This window comes from Aedes albopictus, chromosome 2 (assembly GCF_035046485.1).
Source record: "Aedes albopictus strain Foshan chromosome 2, AalbF5, whole genome shotgun sequence".
Lineage (NCBI taxonomy): Eukaryota > Metazoa > Arthropoda > Insecta > Diptera > Culicidae > Aedes > Aedes albopictus.
In genome coordinates, this window is record NC_085137.1 from 313,548,762 (window position 1) to 313,567,275 (window position 18,514).

General features: G+C 39.2%; 2 protein-coding genes across 4 annotated transcripts in view; one reads left to right on the forward strand and one right to left on the reverse strand.

Moving 5' to 3' along the window:
• LOC109420858 (protein Smaug-like) overlaps positions 1 to 18,514 on the reverse strand; it is a 61,040-nt gene that overhangs the window by 33,528 nt on the left and 8,998 nt on the right. The gene's annotated exons all lie outside the window — the stretch shown is intronic.
• On the forward strand, positions 1,533 to 1,898 carry LOC115269925 (uncharacterized). The gene has a single exon (XM_029878736.1). It carries the CDS (start codon positions 1,533 to 1,535, stop codon positions 1,896 to 1,898), a length of 366 nt encoding a protein of 121 aa, XP_029734596.1.

Consider the following 18,514-nt stretch of genomic DNA (forward strand, 5'->3'; position numbering starts at 1 on the left):
GGCACTGGCTACAATACAGTTAACTCTGGAGGAGAGCCAGTACTGTATCATTCAGGACAAAACGACGGCGAATTCGACATAGGTAGCGTTGAAGGAGCATCATAACAAGGCTTCGCTAGGACAAAAGGTGACTCTTTTGAAGCAAATCACAAACCAGAACTACCGCGTTGGAGAAAGCATGGAAGCATATCTTGCGAAGATTATGAAGAACTACGCAAGGCTGGAGAACTCCGGATTCCAGATGCAAGAATGTATGAAGGTTGCCCTCATTCTTCGTGGACTACCAGACTCGTTCAACCCCTTGACGACGGCCTTAGAAGCTCGTAATGAAGAAGAACTCACGCTAGAAATGGTAAAGGTGAAGCTTGTTGACGAAGCAGAGAAGCAGTCCAAACAGAAGGGAGAACTGAACGAACAGGTTTAGAAGATCGGAGCCAGAGGTAAGCAGCAGAAATCAATAACCTGCTACTTCTGTGGAATGCAAGGTCACCGGAAGAAGGATTGTCGAACATACTTGTCGCAGCCGAAAGAAAGAACAGAAGCCTGAATGAGATGGGACTTTGCATGCTGTTGGACGCTGGACTACCAAGGAAGTTTTGGGCGGAGGCTGTCAATACAACTGCATATTTGCAGAATCGGCTACCAACGAAGGCGACTGATGTTACACCGTTCGAAGCATGGTTCGGCAGGAAACCGGATTTAAGCCATTTGAAAGGGTTTGGATGTGGTGTGTATGTTTGGAAGCCCCAACAGAAGCGGAAAAAGTTTGAATCGAAGGCGGTAAAGCTTAAATTTGTTGGATATGCGACGGAGAGCAAGGCATACAGATTTTTGAACACCAAGACCGGAGAAATTCACATTAACCGACATGTCAGATTTCTGGAGATTGATAACCAAGTGAGGAAGATTCCGGATCGATCTGCGGTAGGGCTTCTGATGGATGAAAGCGTTAACGGAGTTCCTGTACAATTGAAGGATGAGATTGCTGCTGAACAGGAGGACGTTGTTCATCGTGGTGAACTTGATAATTCCTTGCAATTTTACGAGGCCGAAGATGACGGTGAAACTGGAGCGGCTGTGCATCAAGATGTGCCAGAAGATGAGCATCAAGTAGTAGCTGAAAACAGGCTTGACAGAAACTCACTCGCGAGAAAATGAGGAAGTGATTTCGGCGATTTTCTGAGGAGTGAAAATAAAACTCAGAAATCACAACGCAAATCCTCAACAGCACCGAGCGCGAGCTTGCCGCGCAGCGAGGAGTTCGTCCAACACTCATAATTGCTTGTTGTGTTTCTCACGTCCACTCACACTGAAAAAGCTCTCGCGAGTTCCACTCCCATACAAAGAAAGACTCGAAGCGAAAATCGCACTCAAAAACCCGAAATAATCATCGGCTCTTTTTTCGTTCCCCTCTTCCTCGCTCAGTTTTTATTGCGTCTCTTTTTGGGGTTCGTTCGCTCCCTCGCGACAAGCAAAACACCGCTCTAGAGCATGTTGCAAAACTCTTTTGATTTCGAGGAGGATTATCAAGCATGGCTGAAACCAACAAAATTTCGAAAGTTCGGTCGAACATTGGAGTGCGTCCGGAGAGGTTTGCGGAAACCATCAGACTTACCGTCCATCAAGCAGAGCCGAAAACATTCGACGAAGCTGTCTCCGAAAGCGCAAAATGGAGAAATGCGATGCACGAAGAGATGGCGTCTCACCGTGAGCATGGGACCTGGGATATCACTGAACTACCTCCAGGACGTAAGGCAATAGGATGCAAATGGGTCTACAAGCGGAAGCAGGACGAGACCGGTCAAGTAGCAAGATACAAAGCCAGACTAGCGGCCCAAGGATTTTCTCAAAAGTTCGGGACGGATTATGACCTAGTATTTGCTTCGGTCGTGAAGTAAGCAACTTTTCGAACTGTTTTAACACTTGCAAGCTGGGACCGGATGCTGGTGCGCCATGTGGCATTCAAAACAGCGTACCTATACGAGTGGTCACCAAACTGCGGCCCGCGGGCCGCATGCGGCCCTCGGCCAGGATTTATACGGCCCGCGAACTGATTTTGAAATGTATTGGAAAATTCCATAATAGAAATCACCATATTTTAAAACTTTCATGAGAATGAATATTAACTACTGAAATTTTTCCAATATCATGGAGAGTTTTTCAACAGAAGTAAGATTTTTGATTGTTTTACAAAATGTAAAAGACTATTGTGTCGAATTTTGTTCCAAAATATTATGAACTGTAGTTAAGAACCTTGTTAAGAACGGTTTTTTACATAAATAATGAGCTTAGGCTCATCTTAGGTTATCTGCTATGGATTAACTTTATTCGTTTAATTTCACAAAAGTAAAAATATAAAAAAATGTGATTTTACGGCGAAAAAATTGACTTCTAACAAGAAACTATTCAAAGACAATTTACAGAATTTTTGCCTACAATTTCTCGTAAGGCGAAACTGGAAGCATTTCCTCATTTTTTCAGTTTTTGATTTTTTTAAAAATAACGAAGCAATATTTTCAAAATCGGTTTTCGTACACATGTAGAGTATGGATCAATGTATCTTCTGATTTTTTTCGTGTTGAAAAAGTTTTATATTTTCGCAAAAACCATTTTTTTGTGAAATTTCGTTCAAAAATGGTTTCTGCAAAACGGAAAACTTTTTCCACTGGGAAAAAAAATCTGAAGATACCTTGATCCATCCTCTACATGTGTACGAAAACCGATTTTGAAAATATTGCTTCGTTATTTGATAAAAAAAAAAACAAAAACCAAAAAGTGAGAAAATGCTTCCAGTTTCGCCTTAAAAGGAAGTGTTGCCCAAACTTTCGGAATTTCGTTAGAAACTTCAGGGATTAGAAAAATCAAGGGTTTCTACAACAGTATCTTCTGGCAGTTTTTTGGAATTTCTTTCGATAACCCTGAAATCTCTACAAATAATATTGAAATTCTCAAAATCCACGAGAAGTTTCGAAAAATCTCACAGTTCCAAGATTTTTTTTAATTAAGAGTACGACATATTTTCCATCAAATTCCAGAGCTTCAGTAGGAAACTCCATTCAGAAATATGTCAAAATTGGATCCAGGGGTTTCACAAGAAATTTTTCCGTGTTAGTGTCTAGGACTTCCACAATTCTGCACTTACAATCTGCGTTATAAGTACGCTGTAAGTTTATACACAATATTCACAAATAGGTTTGTATTGTTCTGGCCAGCATCGCTATTGCTTATTTTTTGTATGACTTTTAAGTAACTAGTCTAAAACAATTTGCTCAACTGTACTGTATGGTCTGGAGGATCACTGCCTTAAGGTTTCCTCCTGAAATTTCGCTAGTGGTTTTTCTTGGAATTCTCCGAGTATTTTTTTTAAATAAGTTTTCATAGTGTCACTAACAATTTTTCATAAATTGAAAAAAAAAACATAGAATCTAATATTCATGAAAATTCGGTTGCACAAAATACATTAGGGATGGAAAGGTTAATCGAGTACAAATAAGAACCTTTTTATGATAAATGTGTCAAATGAACTTTCATTCCCGTCGTCAAATCTACAACAAACTTTTAAGTACCCAAACAAACCGTGTGCCGCATTCGACGCAACCCACCGCAAGCTGCGAACGAGCGCACAAGACCGATTACACAACGCAACGGCGGCGGACCAGCAGAGTTCGGGGACTGGCTCTCGCCAAGTGGATACCGGATTTGTGTGGCATAAGTAGTGTACCGTCCTCCTCTACATGCATATCGTTTCGAATCAAATCAACAACAGACAGACAGTGGCAACAACAGTCAATAACAGCTATTTAACACAGCTAGAGGCGAGATCTCTCGAAAACTGTTCATTACTATTATTGTGAGAATTCGTAATGCATTTACATACCAGAGAAGCTCCACAAACAATGATCCACTTGGGTTTGTATGGATGCTCAGAACTGGATTGGCATGTAGATTGTGCTGAGCGTTTAGCATATTTTTAATTAAGTACTTCATTTGCTGGATAGCTCGACTTATTACTCATTCGAGAGTAAGTTATGCAAGTCATTTAGTCATTATTAGCTGCTTTGGCGCCACCAACCTATACCCAATGATTATGCGCGGGATCGTTTTTCAGGTTTGTCATTGTTTAATCGGTCAGACTGAATAATTTTCGAATACACAACGTACAAGTTTATATTTGCGAATAACTAAGGCACCGCAAATATTTGAGTAACATACCCAACAATATTCCAACTTGTTCGCAATATTGTCATTGCAAAAGATTGTAATAACTATGTTAGTTTGACCTAAATTTTTTGAAACTTTCATTTTCCTTCAATTCCATACTTGTTTATTTTTTGTTGACTCAAAGTTGCACATGAACCAATCAATAATTCGTCGAAGCTGAACTCTCTCGATATTGTCCACATACATAAACGAATTAGTTAAAAATGAGAAACACAAAAACAGTTACCACCGTTTGATCGCAATAGGCTTTTCTTGCTTCCGATTTTAACCTTTATACCGAAGAAACAAAAAACGTTCACCTCATTCTCTCATTTTCCCCCAAAAAGAAAAAAAAACTCGCACCCCGTGGCGGCTTACGGAAAAGGAAAAGCCACGGGCGGCTGATGGTGGCGGTTGGGGGTGGGCCTAAGAGGGGTATCCGAAATGCTACCACCTACCACCCATAGCGCAGCGATACGATGGGGCAAAACTTGAATAAGAAAACAATGCTGCGCTGAGCTACTCTCTTCCTTCGGAAGCTTGCCAAGAGTGTAGAGCTTCGTATAGCTCTAGATATGCGTTGGATCGCTAGCTCCTATGCAGCAATAGCAGTGATTGGCATTAAAAATTAATGCTCATTCAATATTTTGCCGTTTGGAAAGGTGCATGAGCAGCGAAAGTGAGCGACGACGAAGAGAAGGTGAGAGCAGCAAAATACCTAGATGATTTTTTTTTTGGTTTGAGGTTAAGAAGCTTGGCGATGAATTTTTCACGATCCGATAGTGGGTGTTTGTTTATGTTTTGCGTTGTTTGCATTTCTAGGCTCTTGGAATGAAACAGTAACTAGGCTACTAATGGCTTTGGATGAAATGGACGATTTTTTCATGTCATGATTTCTAAAAATAAAGTGAGTGGTCATAATTAGCTAAGAGCTCGGACGTAGGACCAAGGACAGGATCACCACGAAAGTTCAAAGGAGCGAAAGAAAATAAATCACATCTACAAGCCCAAGATGGCGTGTCTGACGTAAGGACGTTTGACTTGGTATAAAAAAATGCCAATTCACCTCAAAATTTAGCTATCACTTATTTTTGCTTTAATTGGGCATTTTAAAAAATTAACTTCTGACAGTTCTACATAAAATTAACAGTAACGTATTACTCCGCTAATTTGACAATGATTGTTGTCGAATAACCGGGGTGATCTTTTAATTCGACAAACTGGTCACCCTACATCACCTTGTTCATGGAAATTAGACAACTCTATTTCTGTTTTCGTTTTGGTTTTCGGATTTGTTATTGAACACAACTCCAACGGATATTGTAGTGTTGCGATTGAAAAGCTCGTTCTTTCTACGATTGTTGGCTATCGGATTTTATCGATAAATTTAATAAGAATATTTTGACATTTTTACTTTTTTAAATCAGTCGAGCTAAACCAGAAAACGTCTAGGGTTGCAAATCTCAATCTAATAATTTTCTTTTCGGCATTCCAAACTTAAAGTAGGGGTCTTCATATATGTTTTCTGTACGATATTATAGTCAAACAAAACTAGTGATTGAAAACCAAGTTCACAAAATGTCATCCACATATTTAACCCTCAATCAAGAGGATACCTTAACCCAGGGGTTTTCAGCCCTTTTGACTCGCGGTGCACTTTAGAGAAATCAATTACTTCGCGGTGCACCTGTTCATTATAGTCAAAGAAATCGATTTGAGAGCTTCTTAAAAACGCTGTTAAATTTTTCCAAAGTGTCTCCCTGGTTCAGCGATATATGTTGAAATACTTTTCCCATTGATATGATAACCGTCAACCCCCGTTGTTTGAAAGACTCTTCATGCAAACCAACCAGTTTTTAATTGGAACTTGTAGTAACCCTGAGGGCGGTTTGCTGTTTTGTTTTAATCCTGCGTTCTGTTCACTTCGTTTTATATTCTACTTATGACATTTGAATCATTTTCAGTTTGAACGATGTACAGTTTAGCGGGGGTCAAATAAAAAAGTGTTCAGATTAGATGCGGTCAAACCAACGGGGTAGACGGTATAACATTGGTTAGCTTTTTTATAACTTGTCAGAGTTTACTACGAGTGAAACTGTTGATGGACCTACCTCGACGAACTCTTTTAAATCATTTTTAGAATTTTTCAACTATAACTGGATTCTCGGAAGATTCCTGACAAATTTGCAATAACTGACAAGATTTTCGGTGAATTTCATTCTTGTTTTCTGGCCGATTCATAAGGAAATCTGAAGGTAATACAAAAACAATCAAAATTCAAAAGTATCAAATACGGAAAGCAATAGAAAAATGAGACAAATTCTTGGAAGCTGCTTGCGATATTCTTGATATACCCCCAGGTCAAACGAGCATTCGTAGCAATACAGGTTGAACTTCTTTTGAGATTTTCAGTGAAGTTATTGAAAATGCACTATAGATTCCTTGTAATATAATTGATGGTGGAATATCCTTGCCGGATTTTTTATAGAAATCATTCTTACATTTCTCACAAGATTTTTGGTAAATTTCTTTGCAAATGCCAGGGAGGGTTTTGATTAATCAAGGGTAATCAAATCTCTCCCTCGGCAAGAAACTTGGAAATTTATATAGCTATCGTTCCGAACTTCGTTTTGCAGTGGACCATAAGGTATTTTCGAAAAATGTGTGTTAAAGTGAAGGCAGGACTTTTGATATGTCTTGCGGTGCACTTACTTTGCGGTGCACCAAGTGCACCGCGGTGCACGATCTGAAAACCGCTGCCTTAACCCTTTGGAGCCGGAGGGGTCATATATGACCCCGGCGATGAAACCGAGCATAACAAACGTGTTCGACACCAGCGAGGTTGCGTCGATAGCGGCGAAAAAAATCGGCTCCAAAAGGTTAAATGAAGGTCCGTCCAATGGACCCTGGGGTCCATTGGACCCCAACATATATTCTCGCGTATCTCGTGATCCTTACTTTTTGAAAGGATGATGTTTTCAGCAAAGATGTTGGGAAAGTCAAGGCCTATCTAGTGATTAACAATTTAGTTCGGGAAGTTTCCGCTAGGTGGAACTAGGCATTCAAAAATGCTCCTTATCAATAGGATATAACGTATCTAAACAAGCGGACAAGACGCACCGAAACAATAGGGTAAATCGCACTGCTGTAGACGGGTAGACATATATATCCGGCGGATCAAAGGGGGTCGTTCAAATATTACGTAACGCAAGGGGGTGGGAGGAGGTCTAGCGCCGTGTTACGTTTCATTCAAAATTTCCCATACATAAGTTGTTACGCGGGGAGGGAGGAACTCTAAAATTGTCAAATTTTGCATTACGTAATATTTGAATAAACCCAAAGCGGAATCAGAGACAAACAAACGTAACACTATTAAAATTTATGACATTTAAATCTCAGGATCCTAATTACTTATATAGTCTTCGGCAAAGTTGTTTGGTTGGTCAAGAACTTACAAATGATGGACCGTTTGATTCGATATTCCACCACTAGGCAGTGCTAGTGAGCATGCAAATTTTATATATCATATATCTCAGGATCCTGATTTCTTAAAAAAAATGGTGTCTTAATTGTTTGGTAAGTCAAACATTTGGAGATGATGAGCCATTTGAAACGGTCTGTCCTATTAGGAGGCGCTGGTGCGGGATGCTTATTATTTATAGAGATGGTGTCTACGGATAAGTTATTTGGCAGGACATGGACCTACAGAATATAGACATTAGAGAATCTACAGACTTGCGGGGATATAGTTGAATAACGCAATTTGAGAGTGTTTTATAGTGAATTTAGTTTAAACTAATAGAAAATGACGCAACCCACTGTCGTTATCGAAATTGTTCCGTAAATCTCATTTGGCTAAACGAATTGACAGATCGTTTGGTTACAGTTGTCTGCACCTTGGCAGCATATGGAATCTATAGTGTCTATATTACAGAATATGGGATATATACCTCGATCATAATCTACTTATTTTTCCATCGCTTTGTGAAATAACAGGATGGCTTAATTATGATGCTTGCATAGAACGTTCCATACAAGCACAGAGAACAGACATCCAAGTCGACTTTCAAAACTGTGTAAGGAATTAAACGGTCATTTGAAATGGCAACACAAGTGGCAATATCATGGTGACGCTGCTATCGCAAAGTTCCCACGCTGTTGTCGGTGGTGAATACAAAACTTATCTAGATATGCGTAGGATAGATCAAGGTTTTAAATTGATGTGCCGTTTGGTTCGGAACTCTAGGAATAGAAAGGAATGACATGGTGGTGCTAGTTAGCATTCAAATTGTATGCCTTGGAGGAATCCCGGAAGGAATTTCTCGAGGAATTCCGGGAGGAATTCCCGGAGGAATCCCGGGAGGAATTCCTGGAGGAATCCTGGGAGAAAGTCCTAGAGGAATCTCGGGAGCAACTGCTGCAGGAATTCCGGGAGGAATTTCTGGAGAATCCCGAAAGGAATTCTTGGAAGAATCTCGGAGAAATTCCTGGATGAATCTCGGGAGAAATTTCTGGAGAATCTCGGGAGAAATTCGTGAAGGAATCCCGGGAGGAATTCCTGGATGAATGCCGGGAAGAATTCTTTGAGGAATCCCGGAAGGAATTCCTGAAGCAATCCCGGGAGGAATTCCTGAAGGAATCCCTGGAGAAATTTCAATTTCAGAAGAAACCCCGGGGCCGATTCGGAGAGGAATTCCTGGAGACATCCTGAGAGGAATTCATGGAGGAATCCCGGGAAGCATTTGTGGGAGAATCCTTTTACGAATTTCTAGTTGAATCCCTGGTGGAATTACTGAAGCAGTCTCGGGAGTAATTTCCGGAGTACTTCTAAGTGGGTTTCCCAGATGAACTTCTGGAGGAGCCTCGGGAGGAATTAATGAAAGAATCCCTGTATTAATTTCTGAAAGAATCCTGGGAGGAGTTCCTTCAGAAATTTTGGGAGGCATTCCTGGAGTTATTCGAGTGAGTCAATTCTGAAGTAAAATATCCAATAAATAGGAAGTATTGGTGTTGTGAACAGAATGTAATTATATTGTTTTATTCTCAAGATACTCACTTCAAAAGAAGTGTACTTATTTGAAGACGCTTGTCAATCTAGGAATCTAGGTTGCGGGGCATATACGAACTAATTAGCGCCATTTTGCAGGAAAACTTTAAAATAATTTTCATTATAATGATTAACCTGGGCTTGTTAGGGGAATATCTGTAAATAAAAAGAAAATCGCGTTAAGTACTGTTCCTTTGAATTCCACTAAGAATTTGCATCCTTTGACAGATACGTATTTCGACCTCAACTGTAAGGTCGTCTTCAGTGTCTTGTACTTGACTCGACTGTCGAGTCAAGTACAAGACACTGAAGACGACCTTACAGTTGAGGTCGAAATACGTATCTGTCAAAGGATGCAAATTCTTAGTGGAATTCAAAGGAACAGTACTTAACGCGATTTTAATTTTCATTACCAAATAGCCCTTGATGTATTGAACACTTTTGCCAAAGACACAAACTTTCTATACATTCACAATCTCAAGATATTCAAGCTAAATTTAACTTTTAATCCATAATTTGAATACACACTAGCGCCATCTACCGGGCTAATTCCAATTCAATTTGTTCGTCATAAGATTGCCCTCGGTCTATTGAACAATTTTGTCGAAGACAGCATTATTCTAGAAAGTGACGATCACAAGATACGATCATTCGTGTCGTGGGGTCCAATGGACCCCAGGGGACCAAAATCGCCCGGTTCAACTTTGACATAAAAAATAATCCATAGTACGCCATGAAATATTTGTTATTTTTGCACAAATAACTCATCGCGGTGTAGTTTGAAGGTACTGTGAAAATGGAACCGATATGTCAATCCAAACTTTTTTGCGGTCACTTTAATGTGGCTCTGTGGTCCAATGGACCCCAGGTATCCATTAGGGCCTGTCCATAAACTACGTAGACTCTTAGGGGGGACGGGGGAGGGGGGGTCTGGCCAAAGTCTACGCTCCATACAAATTTCGAAAATTTTGTATAAACAAAAGTCTACGGAGGGGGAGGGGGGTCTGAGATTGCCCAAAATGAGTCTACGTAGTTTATGGACAGCGCCTTAGAGGGTTAAAAACATCACTGTTCTGATTATAAGTTTTTTTTGCGGTTATCAACATTTTCTGTTCAAAACTAAGGTTTCTAAAAAGTAATTTATTTTTCAAAAATTATTTGAAAATCTTGGCAAAAAAAAAATATTAGAACCAAAAACTATTCCAATATTTGTTTGTTCAATAAGGTAGTGTAGGGTTTGGGTGCTAGTAGTGGACCCCCTAAGCCATCGAAATTTTCTTCTGCGGCTTTTTAGATATGTTACGCCAATGGATACTTCCAAAGTGTATTTTTATAACAAGTTTCATGTCCCCTCTTCATGTTAAGACCGTCAAACATACAACATTAATATATTATTCCAGTGAAATACCCCACCGGGGTCCACTATAGGATTATTTACAAATATCTCGGTGCCTATACAGGGTGTCTACTCACAACCCCAAATAAAATTCCCTGAGTTTTCCAAGTTTTTCCAGAGGGAAATTTTGAATGTTTATTATTCAAAATTTGCCAAAAATTTTCTAAAATGAGCATACTCTGCAAAAGCTACACAAAAGCATACCCAAACATAAAGCAAGCATCTTTCAAGATTTCTGAGAATTGTTCCTGGGGTTCCTACCACAGTTCCTTCCTGGATTTCCGCCGAAGTTTTTCACGAGGTATGTGTTGGAGTACCTTCCCATATTTCTTCCAGAGGTTTTCTTGATATGCTTCAAGAGTTTTTCGCTATATTCCTGCTGGAGATCCGTCTATCCGTCTGGAATAGCTTCCAAGAGTTTCCCTCGGCATTTCTACGAGGTTCTTGCAGAAGCTCCAGGGATTTCTAATCTAATCTAATCTAATACAAACGCAGCCAGTACGAGAAAGCATCCTGGAAAGTAATCAGGTTAGATTAGACTCAATTACTTTTCTTGTCAATATTGAGGCTTGCAGCATATCAATAATATGGTGCAAGCGTCAAAGCGGCCAGGCCTACTGCGTTGTATTGCCGCAAAGATGATTCTTCGAATTGTCTCGAGTTTAAACGATTGTTTTCCGTCGAAGCAATTCTGGAATCTGCAGGGGAGGAGGGATGCGTGGACATACCGTACCAAACGCTCCAAATATGTGTTAAATATGATTGAGAAATATAGGAATATGTAAATAATGATACTGAATGGAATATGGTGAATATTGGAAAGTTCTCACCCATTTAGCTTGTGCGGTCCGAAGTTTCTCTTGATGATCCCCGCGATTCTAAATTTCCAATCTGCGTCTGCCGGACAATTGGTAGCGGTAGCGGCACACGACAAAACGCGAGAACTACAACGAGTTTCGGCACTTTTGACTTTTCCCGGTCCCCTACGACACGAAACTACTGAGCTCTCCGGAACACGTAGTACCGGCTGTCACGCCACGACCAGAATCGCGAAAAAAAGGGCAGCGGAGAAAACTTTTTATTAGAACGCACTTTTATTTTCGTAATCAAAATATTTAGCACTTTCTATCTTAAAACAAGGACTGGAGTCGAAATTTTCAATACTTGAGGCGTAGCACCCGCCGAATCACTCCACAGAAGCTCCAGGGATTTCTAACAAAAAAATTTCCGATATTTCCCTTCGATTTTCTCACGGAGTTTCTCTCGTAGTTCCAGAGTTCCTCCTTAGATATTCTTAACATTTCCTCTCGGGATTACTCTTAGAACTTTTTCCGAGATCTCTAATTTTTCCCCAATTTTTTTAAAGTTCCTGACGAGATTTCTGCAATAAGACATTGCGTAGTTTCTCGCAAGATTTCACCTCAATGCCTTCGAATATTTCTCCCAGAATTTCTTAAATTTTACCAGGAGATATTCTGAGGAAAACTTGTGGAAAAATCCCTGTAAGAACTCTGGGAGTACCTTTTAAATATATCTTAAAAGGAGCATCTAGAATTTCGGGACAATTTCCGATAAAGATTCCGGGAAAAGTTATGTAAAAAATCCTGAGAAAATCTAAAAAAAAACTCAGGTGGATCACGGCAAGAAATCCGTTACAACTATGAAGAAATACCTGACTCTAGAAGAAACCACGGGAATAATTCAATGAAAAATATCAACAGTAGCTTCGAGAAGGCACTCCGTAAAAAAATCTTAAGAGAAAATCTAGGGTAAATTCAGAAAAACACTGAGAGACATCCCAGGACCAAAACCGAAAAAAAAGTTTTCTGAGAGAAGTTCCAGGAGAAACTTCGAGAGAAATCACAGGTGAAACTTCAAAATACATACCAAGAGAACCTTCTAGCTTTAAGATATATCCCAGCTAAAACACCAGTAGAAAATCAGAAAGGAACTCTAGAAGAAAGCTCACAGAAATATCTTGAAGAAATTACAGAAATAATTACGGCAAAAATTCCGGGAGGCACTCCTACTGAAAGTTCGTGAATTTAGACATCCTTGCAGGAACTCTATTAGGAAATCTCAGTAATAATTCCTGTAACAACCCTGGGAAGATCTCCTGGACTTCTTCCAAGAGGAACATGTAAAATACCCAAGAGGAATCCCGAGAGAAATTCTAGGAGAAAATCCGCGACAACTTCTACTAGTTATGCCGCAAGAAATTCTTATAGAGAATTCGGGATAAATGTTGATAGAAATTCCACGAGGGACTCTGGGAGCAATATCGGGAAAAAAAATCTTCAAAGAAATTCTGTAGCATCCCCGTGAAAAACTTCAGGGGGAATCGGTCGGAATTTAGGAATCCGGGAAAAATAGGCTGAAAGCAATTCGAATTATCTCCGGGAAAAATTCAAAAAAGAATACCAACAAAAAAATACGTGATAAATATAGATGGAATCTTTTGAAAAATCCTGGGAGGCATTCCAGGAGTTATTTCTAAAGAAGTTTCAGAAAGAAACCTTGACGGAATTTCTGGAATAATCCTTGTAGCAGTATTTTGGATGGATTTCAACTTCCAGGTTTTCACATCCACATGATATTTCCAGCATCTTATTGGAATCGTCGACTTGTCGGATATATCTAGGTCTGAGAGCCCTCCTGGTGTTCCTCTAGCATGGTTATATAGATTCCTTCTTGATTTATTTTGCTTTACGAATAATCATACCATTATAATTATATCAAGCTATCAGTAAGAACCTTCAGCCTCGCCTTCAGCATTACCGGAAAAATATATATTTTCAAAGTTTGTTCTTTCTATAAACATGTAGTTTAAGCCCATGTTCGAAAGCAGAAAACATTACATACTCAAATTTGTTTTTTTTTATATCAACAACTTAATAACCTCTATGGACTCTTCTTTTGAGTAGATCTACAAGTAGGAAAATTTGCTGCTTTTTATTCATACGCCTCATTGTATTATTTTTCATCCGTGAAAAATTTCCCAGAGTATTCAAGAAATTCCCTGAGTATTCCAGGTTTTTCCCTGTTAAATTAAATTCCCTGAGGATTCCCGGTTTTCCAGGTTTTTCCAGGTAGTAGACACCCTGCTATAGTGGACCCCCCATTTGATTTCCATGTTATCTGTCACGCTGCCGACGGAGCCTATACTGGACCCTCCTGAATGTGCCTATAGTGGACTCTTTTGAGTGTTTACATTCATTAAATAGTTAAAATAATCGATTTTTGTGGCCGCTGGGCAATTCGTTTGCCAGGAACTGCTGTGTTGCAATGTAATTGATGATCCCCCGGTGGAAGTTGCCTGGAAACAGTTGATTTGGGCATTTATTTTCAAGTTTTTATGTGGGGGTCCACTATAGGCGCAGGGTCCACTACTAGCACACAACCCCTATTATGGCGGATTGATGTTTATCTCATTTTTTTAGTATTCCTAAGGCCGGAACAAATCTCATTTTCTTCTTTTGTCACTTTGCTCGTTGACTCGTCAAGGGGGTGGATAATAAATAATAAATGTATTTGTTGAAAAATTACCCAAACAATTAGGCAAAATTGTAAAACTCATCGGATTTGTTAAGAAATTTTCTCGAAAACTCTAATTTCAGTTCAAAATTTTTAAATTTTTGTGTAATTTATTTGTGTCCCCCCTCAAAATGTCGAATTCCAACCAAAATTTTCCGGGGGTGACATTAGAGAAAATCGAAATTTGTGTCAGCCTAATTTAACATTGTAATATTATACGGCATTAACATCTCAGGCTGAGTCATTGTAAAGTGATGCGCAGTTGTTGATATATTGGTTTACAACATAGGCGACCACCCAACCTTTATGGTATCTGCTAAAGAAGAAGTGTTAGATATAACGATTTACTCTAGCATAATTAGTCACAAGCTGACCAATTGGCATGTGTCAGATGAAGAATTTTTATCTGACCATCGCTACCTATTTTTTGAACACTTTTGACAAATGTTACTAAACTACGCAAACTTAAAGTTTCATGAATCCCCGGTCAACCAACTGGGATCTCTTTACTGATTTGATTGCGGCCGAATTCCGTGGATACTCACCATCTATTGACACTCCAAGTGAGTTAGATGATGCCGTTGATACTACAATGACTTTCATCATCAAAGCTTTTGAAGAAGCTTGCCTTCTGCGCTCTGTGAAGGCTACAAGAAAAATCCCTTGGTTGAACTCTGATCTGGCAAAGCTCAGGAAACAATGTAGAAACAGTTGAAACAGACGACGACGTTCGGCTGGCTCGGAGGCTTTCAGGTCGGCTCGCAAGGTCTACAAGAAAGCGGTACGGTCTGCTGAACGGCATAAAAAACCTTTGTACAAATGTTTCCAATTTGAGTGAAGTTAGTTGGTTAAACAAAATCCTTGAGAAATCTAAGGATTTTCGAGTGAACGAACTCCGTTTGCCAAATGGCGATTTCATTTCCTCTGATGAGGAACTTCTGAAATGCTTATTCAGAAGTTCAGCACACACTGTCCCGGATGCGCGGATATTACATCTTCAGATGAAGCTGATGTCTTTTCTTGTAGTTATGATTCTCTGGCTTTGGCCAGAGTAGCTATTCAATCGATTGAGTGAGCTCTAAACAGTTTTGCTTCTTTCAAATCTTCTGGGGCTAGTGCTAGAAAATTCATTTCTCTATACCTGAATTCAACCACCTTATTTTAGAAGCTAAACCTGAGAATGTGGTATATGAAAACTTTTGCGGCTAGACCAGTTCTACAAGAAAGCCACGGAAGAACAGCTATTTTTCGAATATTTAAGGTAAATGTCACGGACTACCTTCGAAAAAATGCCAATTGATATTCACCATAAATATCATTGGCATTTTTCGAAGGTAGTCTGTGAAATTTACCTTAAATATTCGAAAAAAGCGTTTTTTTTCCGCGACTTCCTTAAGCTTTTTATAAATCCTATTCTCAGGTTCAGCTTCTAAAATGAGTTGTAGGTGGTTGAATTTAGATATGACGTAATGATTTGTTCAGAACTGCCTGAGGCAGATGTGATTTATCCTATTTTGCTTCAGAAGGGATTGGATTATTTCAAACATGTTTAAAAAAAAACACTCAAGAAACCTAAAGTTATCAAAAATGGTATGGGACCAAAAAACATGAAATTTTTATCGATGAAAAAATACGCTGTTCTACTAAAATCGGTGATTTTGGGACCCTTGTTGCCCGAAAATGTGCTTAGAATTGCGGTATTTCTACTCGTTTTTGAGTTATTGAACAAAATAAGGTAGGCTTCCTTCGGAATCTAAAAAAAATGTCAAAAATGCGGATTTTTCGGTTGTTTTTTGTCAATAACTCGGAAACAAGTAGAGATATCGCAAATCTAAGCACATTTTTGGCCGTTTTCAGATCCTGAAATTACCAGTTTTAGTAGAATAGCGTATTTTTTTGTCGAAGAAAAATTCATATTTTTTTTTGGTCCCATATCATTTTTGACAACTTTAGGCCCCTTGAGGGACCACTTAGCCTTGAGATACGGACTTCAAATTTTGACACGATCATTTCTTAGCTGAAACGATCATTTTTCACTAACGAACTTATAACGTTTCTACTTTTTGCAAAATAAGGGACGGCCTAATTAGCACCCTTTTCGATCTGATGCAAGGCGCTCTTCGGGTAGTTGAAGGTTGGTGTCGCCAACATTGCCTTTAAGTTAATCCGAATGAAACATCTATTGTTCTTTTTACGGAAAGGCGAAACCGTAATGGCGTTCGATCTTTGCGTCTCTTTGACTTTAAAATTGATGTGACCGAACAGGTAAAGTACGTTGGAGTTATTCTTGATTCCAAGCTTTCCGGACACCTCACATTGAGTGCAGGATCAAGAAAACTTGTATGGCCTTCGGGCAATGCCGGAGTACCTTTGGTACAACTTTTAGGGTCTGAAACGCAAGTATGTATATCAAATGGATTTACACAACTCAACCTCTATCATAGATGGGACGGATTACAGGCAGAATAGCAGTCTGATGTTATTACTGGTAGTGGGTGGTACGCAGATCGCAAGAAATTTCTTGGCCTATTGCTATTACCATACGTGGAAAATACAGGCAAGGAATCACTCAAAAATGAGATTTTTCTTGACCCCAGTACGGAGCTGAGAATAAAATTTATGGATAATTTATGGAATGGTAAAGAAATTGAACAACAAGCTCTATTTGACATTTGACATTAAATGTCAAATCAAATAGAGCTTGTTGTTAAATTTCATTACCATTCCAGTCAAGAAAAAATATGCACTGAATAGAAATTACTTAAGCGATTCCGTTTGAGGTCAATACCTAGCATAGAACTAAAAAACAGGGGCAAAGAAATCAAACTAAGTTTTACACAGTTTAACGCCCGAGATTCACGAAGACAAACCTACGATAAATTCCCAAACAGGGCCCCCGCTCTCAAATCGACCGACAACGACGACAACAACAACGACAGACAGACCTAGAGCCGAACGAATTAAAGAGTGCGAAAATATTCACACAACATGTGTTGTACCCGAAATGATGAATGGCGACGTCGACGACGAAGCCGACGACGACGGAGGTCCGATGGTACCCGAGGGAGGAGGGTAACCGGAACAGACCGCGCGTGGCTTGTACTATAGCTACTGTTGAGGCCCCCGGTAGGTTGCGTGCGGACGGAAACTTTTCTATACATTGTTGCGAGCTAAACGAAAGGCAACTCGCTTTGCGGTAACGTCACTTGAATGCCTCAAGATGTCTTATTTTCTCATGCTTGGTAGTGCTATCCTACCAAACCTTACAGTTATTAATTAATCGTTTCTTTGTCCTGAGTTACATCTTGGTCACATATCAACTGTGCAACATTTCAGCTCGATCGAATAAACTATATTTGAGCGCCAGCCGTTTAAAGTTTTCATGCTATGGGGAACATCGCAACGCTTTGCGGTCTTCGGAAGTCATTCATCGACTTATTTATAGGGACCAAGGAGGTACCCCTTGTGAACTTTTTTTTTTTGAAGAAGAAAATTTCTTCATACTAATGTTATTAAAAAATCTAGGGAAATCTTCCAGAACATCTGGCGAAATCCTACATGAATTTCGGTCGTCGTTATTAAGACATTGCAACGGAATTTATAGTTTTACGAAATCATGTCGAAATTTACGGTGAAATCCATGATTAATCCTCCAGAAAATAAAATAGGTTTTCAACGTTGAAATCTTAAAGATGATTCTACGAGCAATTTCTGACAACAAAGAAATGATAGGTTCTGTCTTGTATTCGTCAAGTTATGCCAACAGTGATTGTAATATACAATTCTTGGTATATGGTTTTTCAGAAATTTACCCATATATTATTTTCAATGCATCGGGGTTTGTTTCAAAGAAAGTAGTTTCCCTGCAATTTTAGGATTAATTTGGAAATTCTTCCGAACATCATTGGAATTCAAATAAAAAAATACCAGAAGCATTACTTTTGTGCTTTTGAAGAATTTGTAGTTTAATGAGAAATTTGTTCTATAAAACCTTCATGATTTATTAATCAGGAATTTCACTAAAAAGGGATTCTGTCAGAAATTTATTTCAGGTTTTGAGTAATTTATTTAGATTTTGTAAGCAGTTCAACGAAAAATACTTCAAGTATTCATAATAACACTCCCGAAAAAAAATGACAGAAATTATCCAAGTTTTTAACTACATATAGAACACTTCCTTCTACTAGTGAAAGGAACAATTACGACTTTTGACGGGTTGATGCTAAGGCCCTCCTTAATACACCATGAATGTGTGTAGTTTAGGGCCCTTTGCATTCTCTCCGAAACAGTTTTGTCATACTTTCCTCTCACTATAATGACTATATCGCCTGCAAAGC

Bases quoted from the DNA above. Each gene is read 5' to 3' on its own strand.
- LOC115269925 (XM_029878736.1), top strand. From the start codon at position 1,533: ATGGCTGAAACCAACAAAATTTCGAAAGTTCGGTCGAACATTGGAGTG.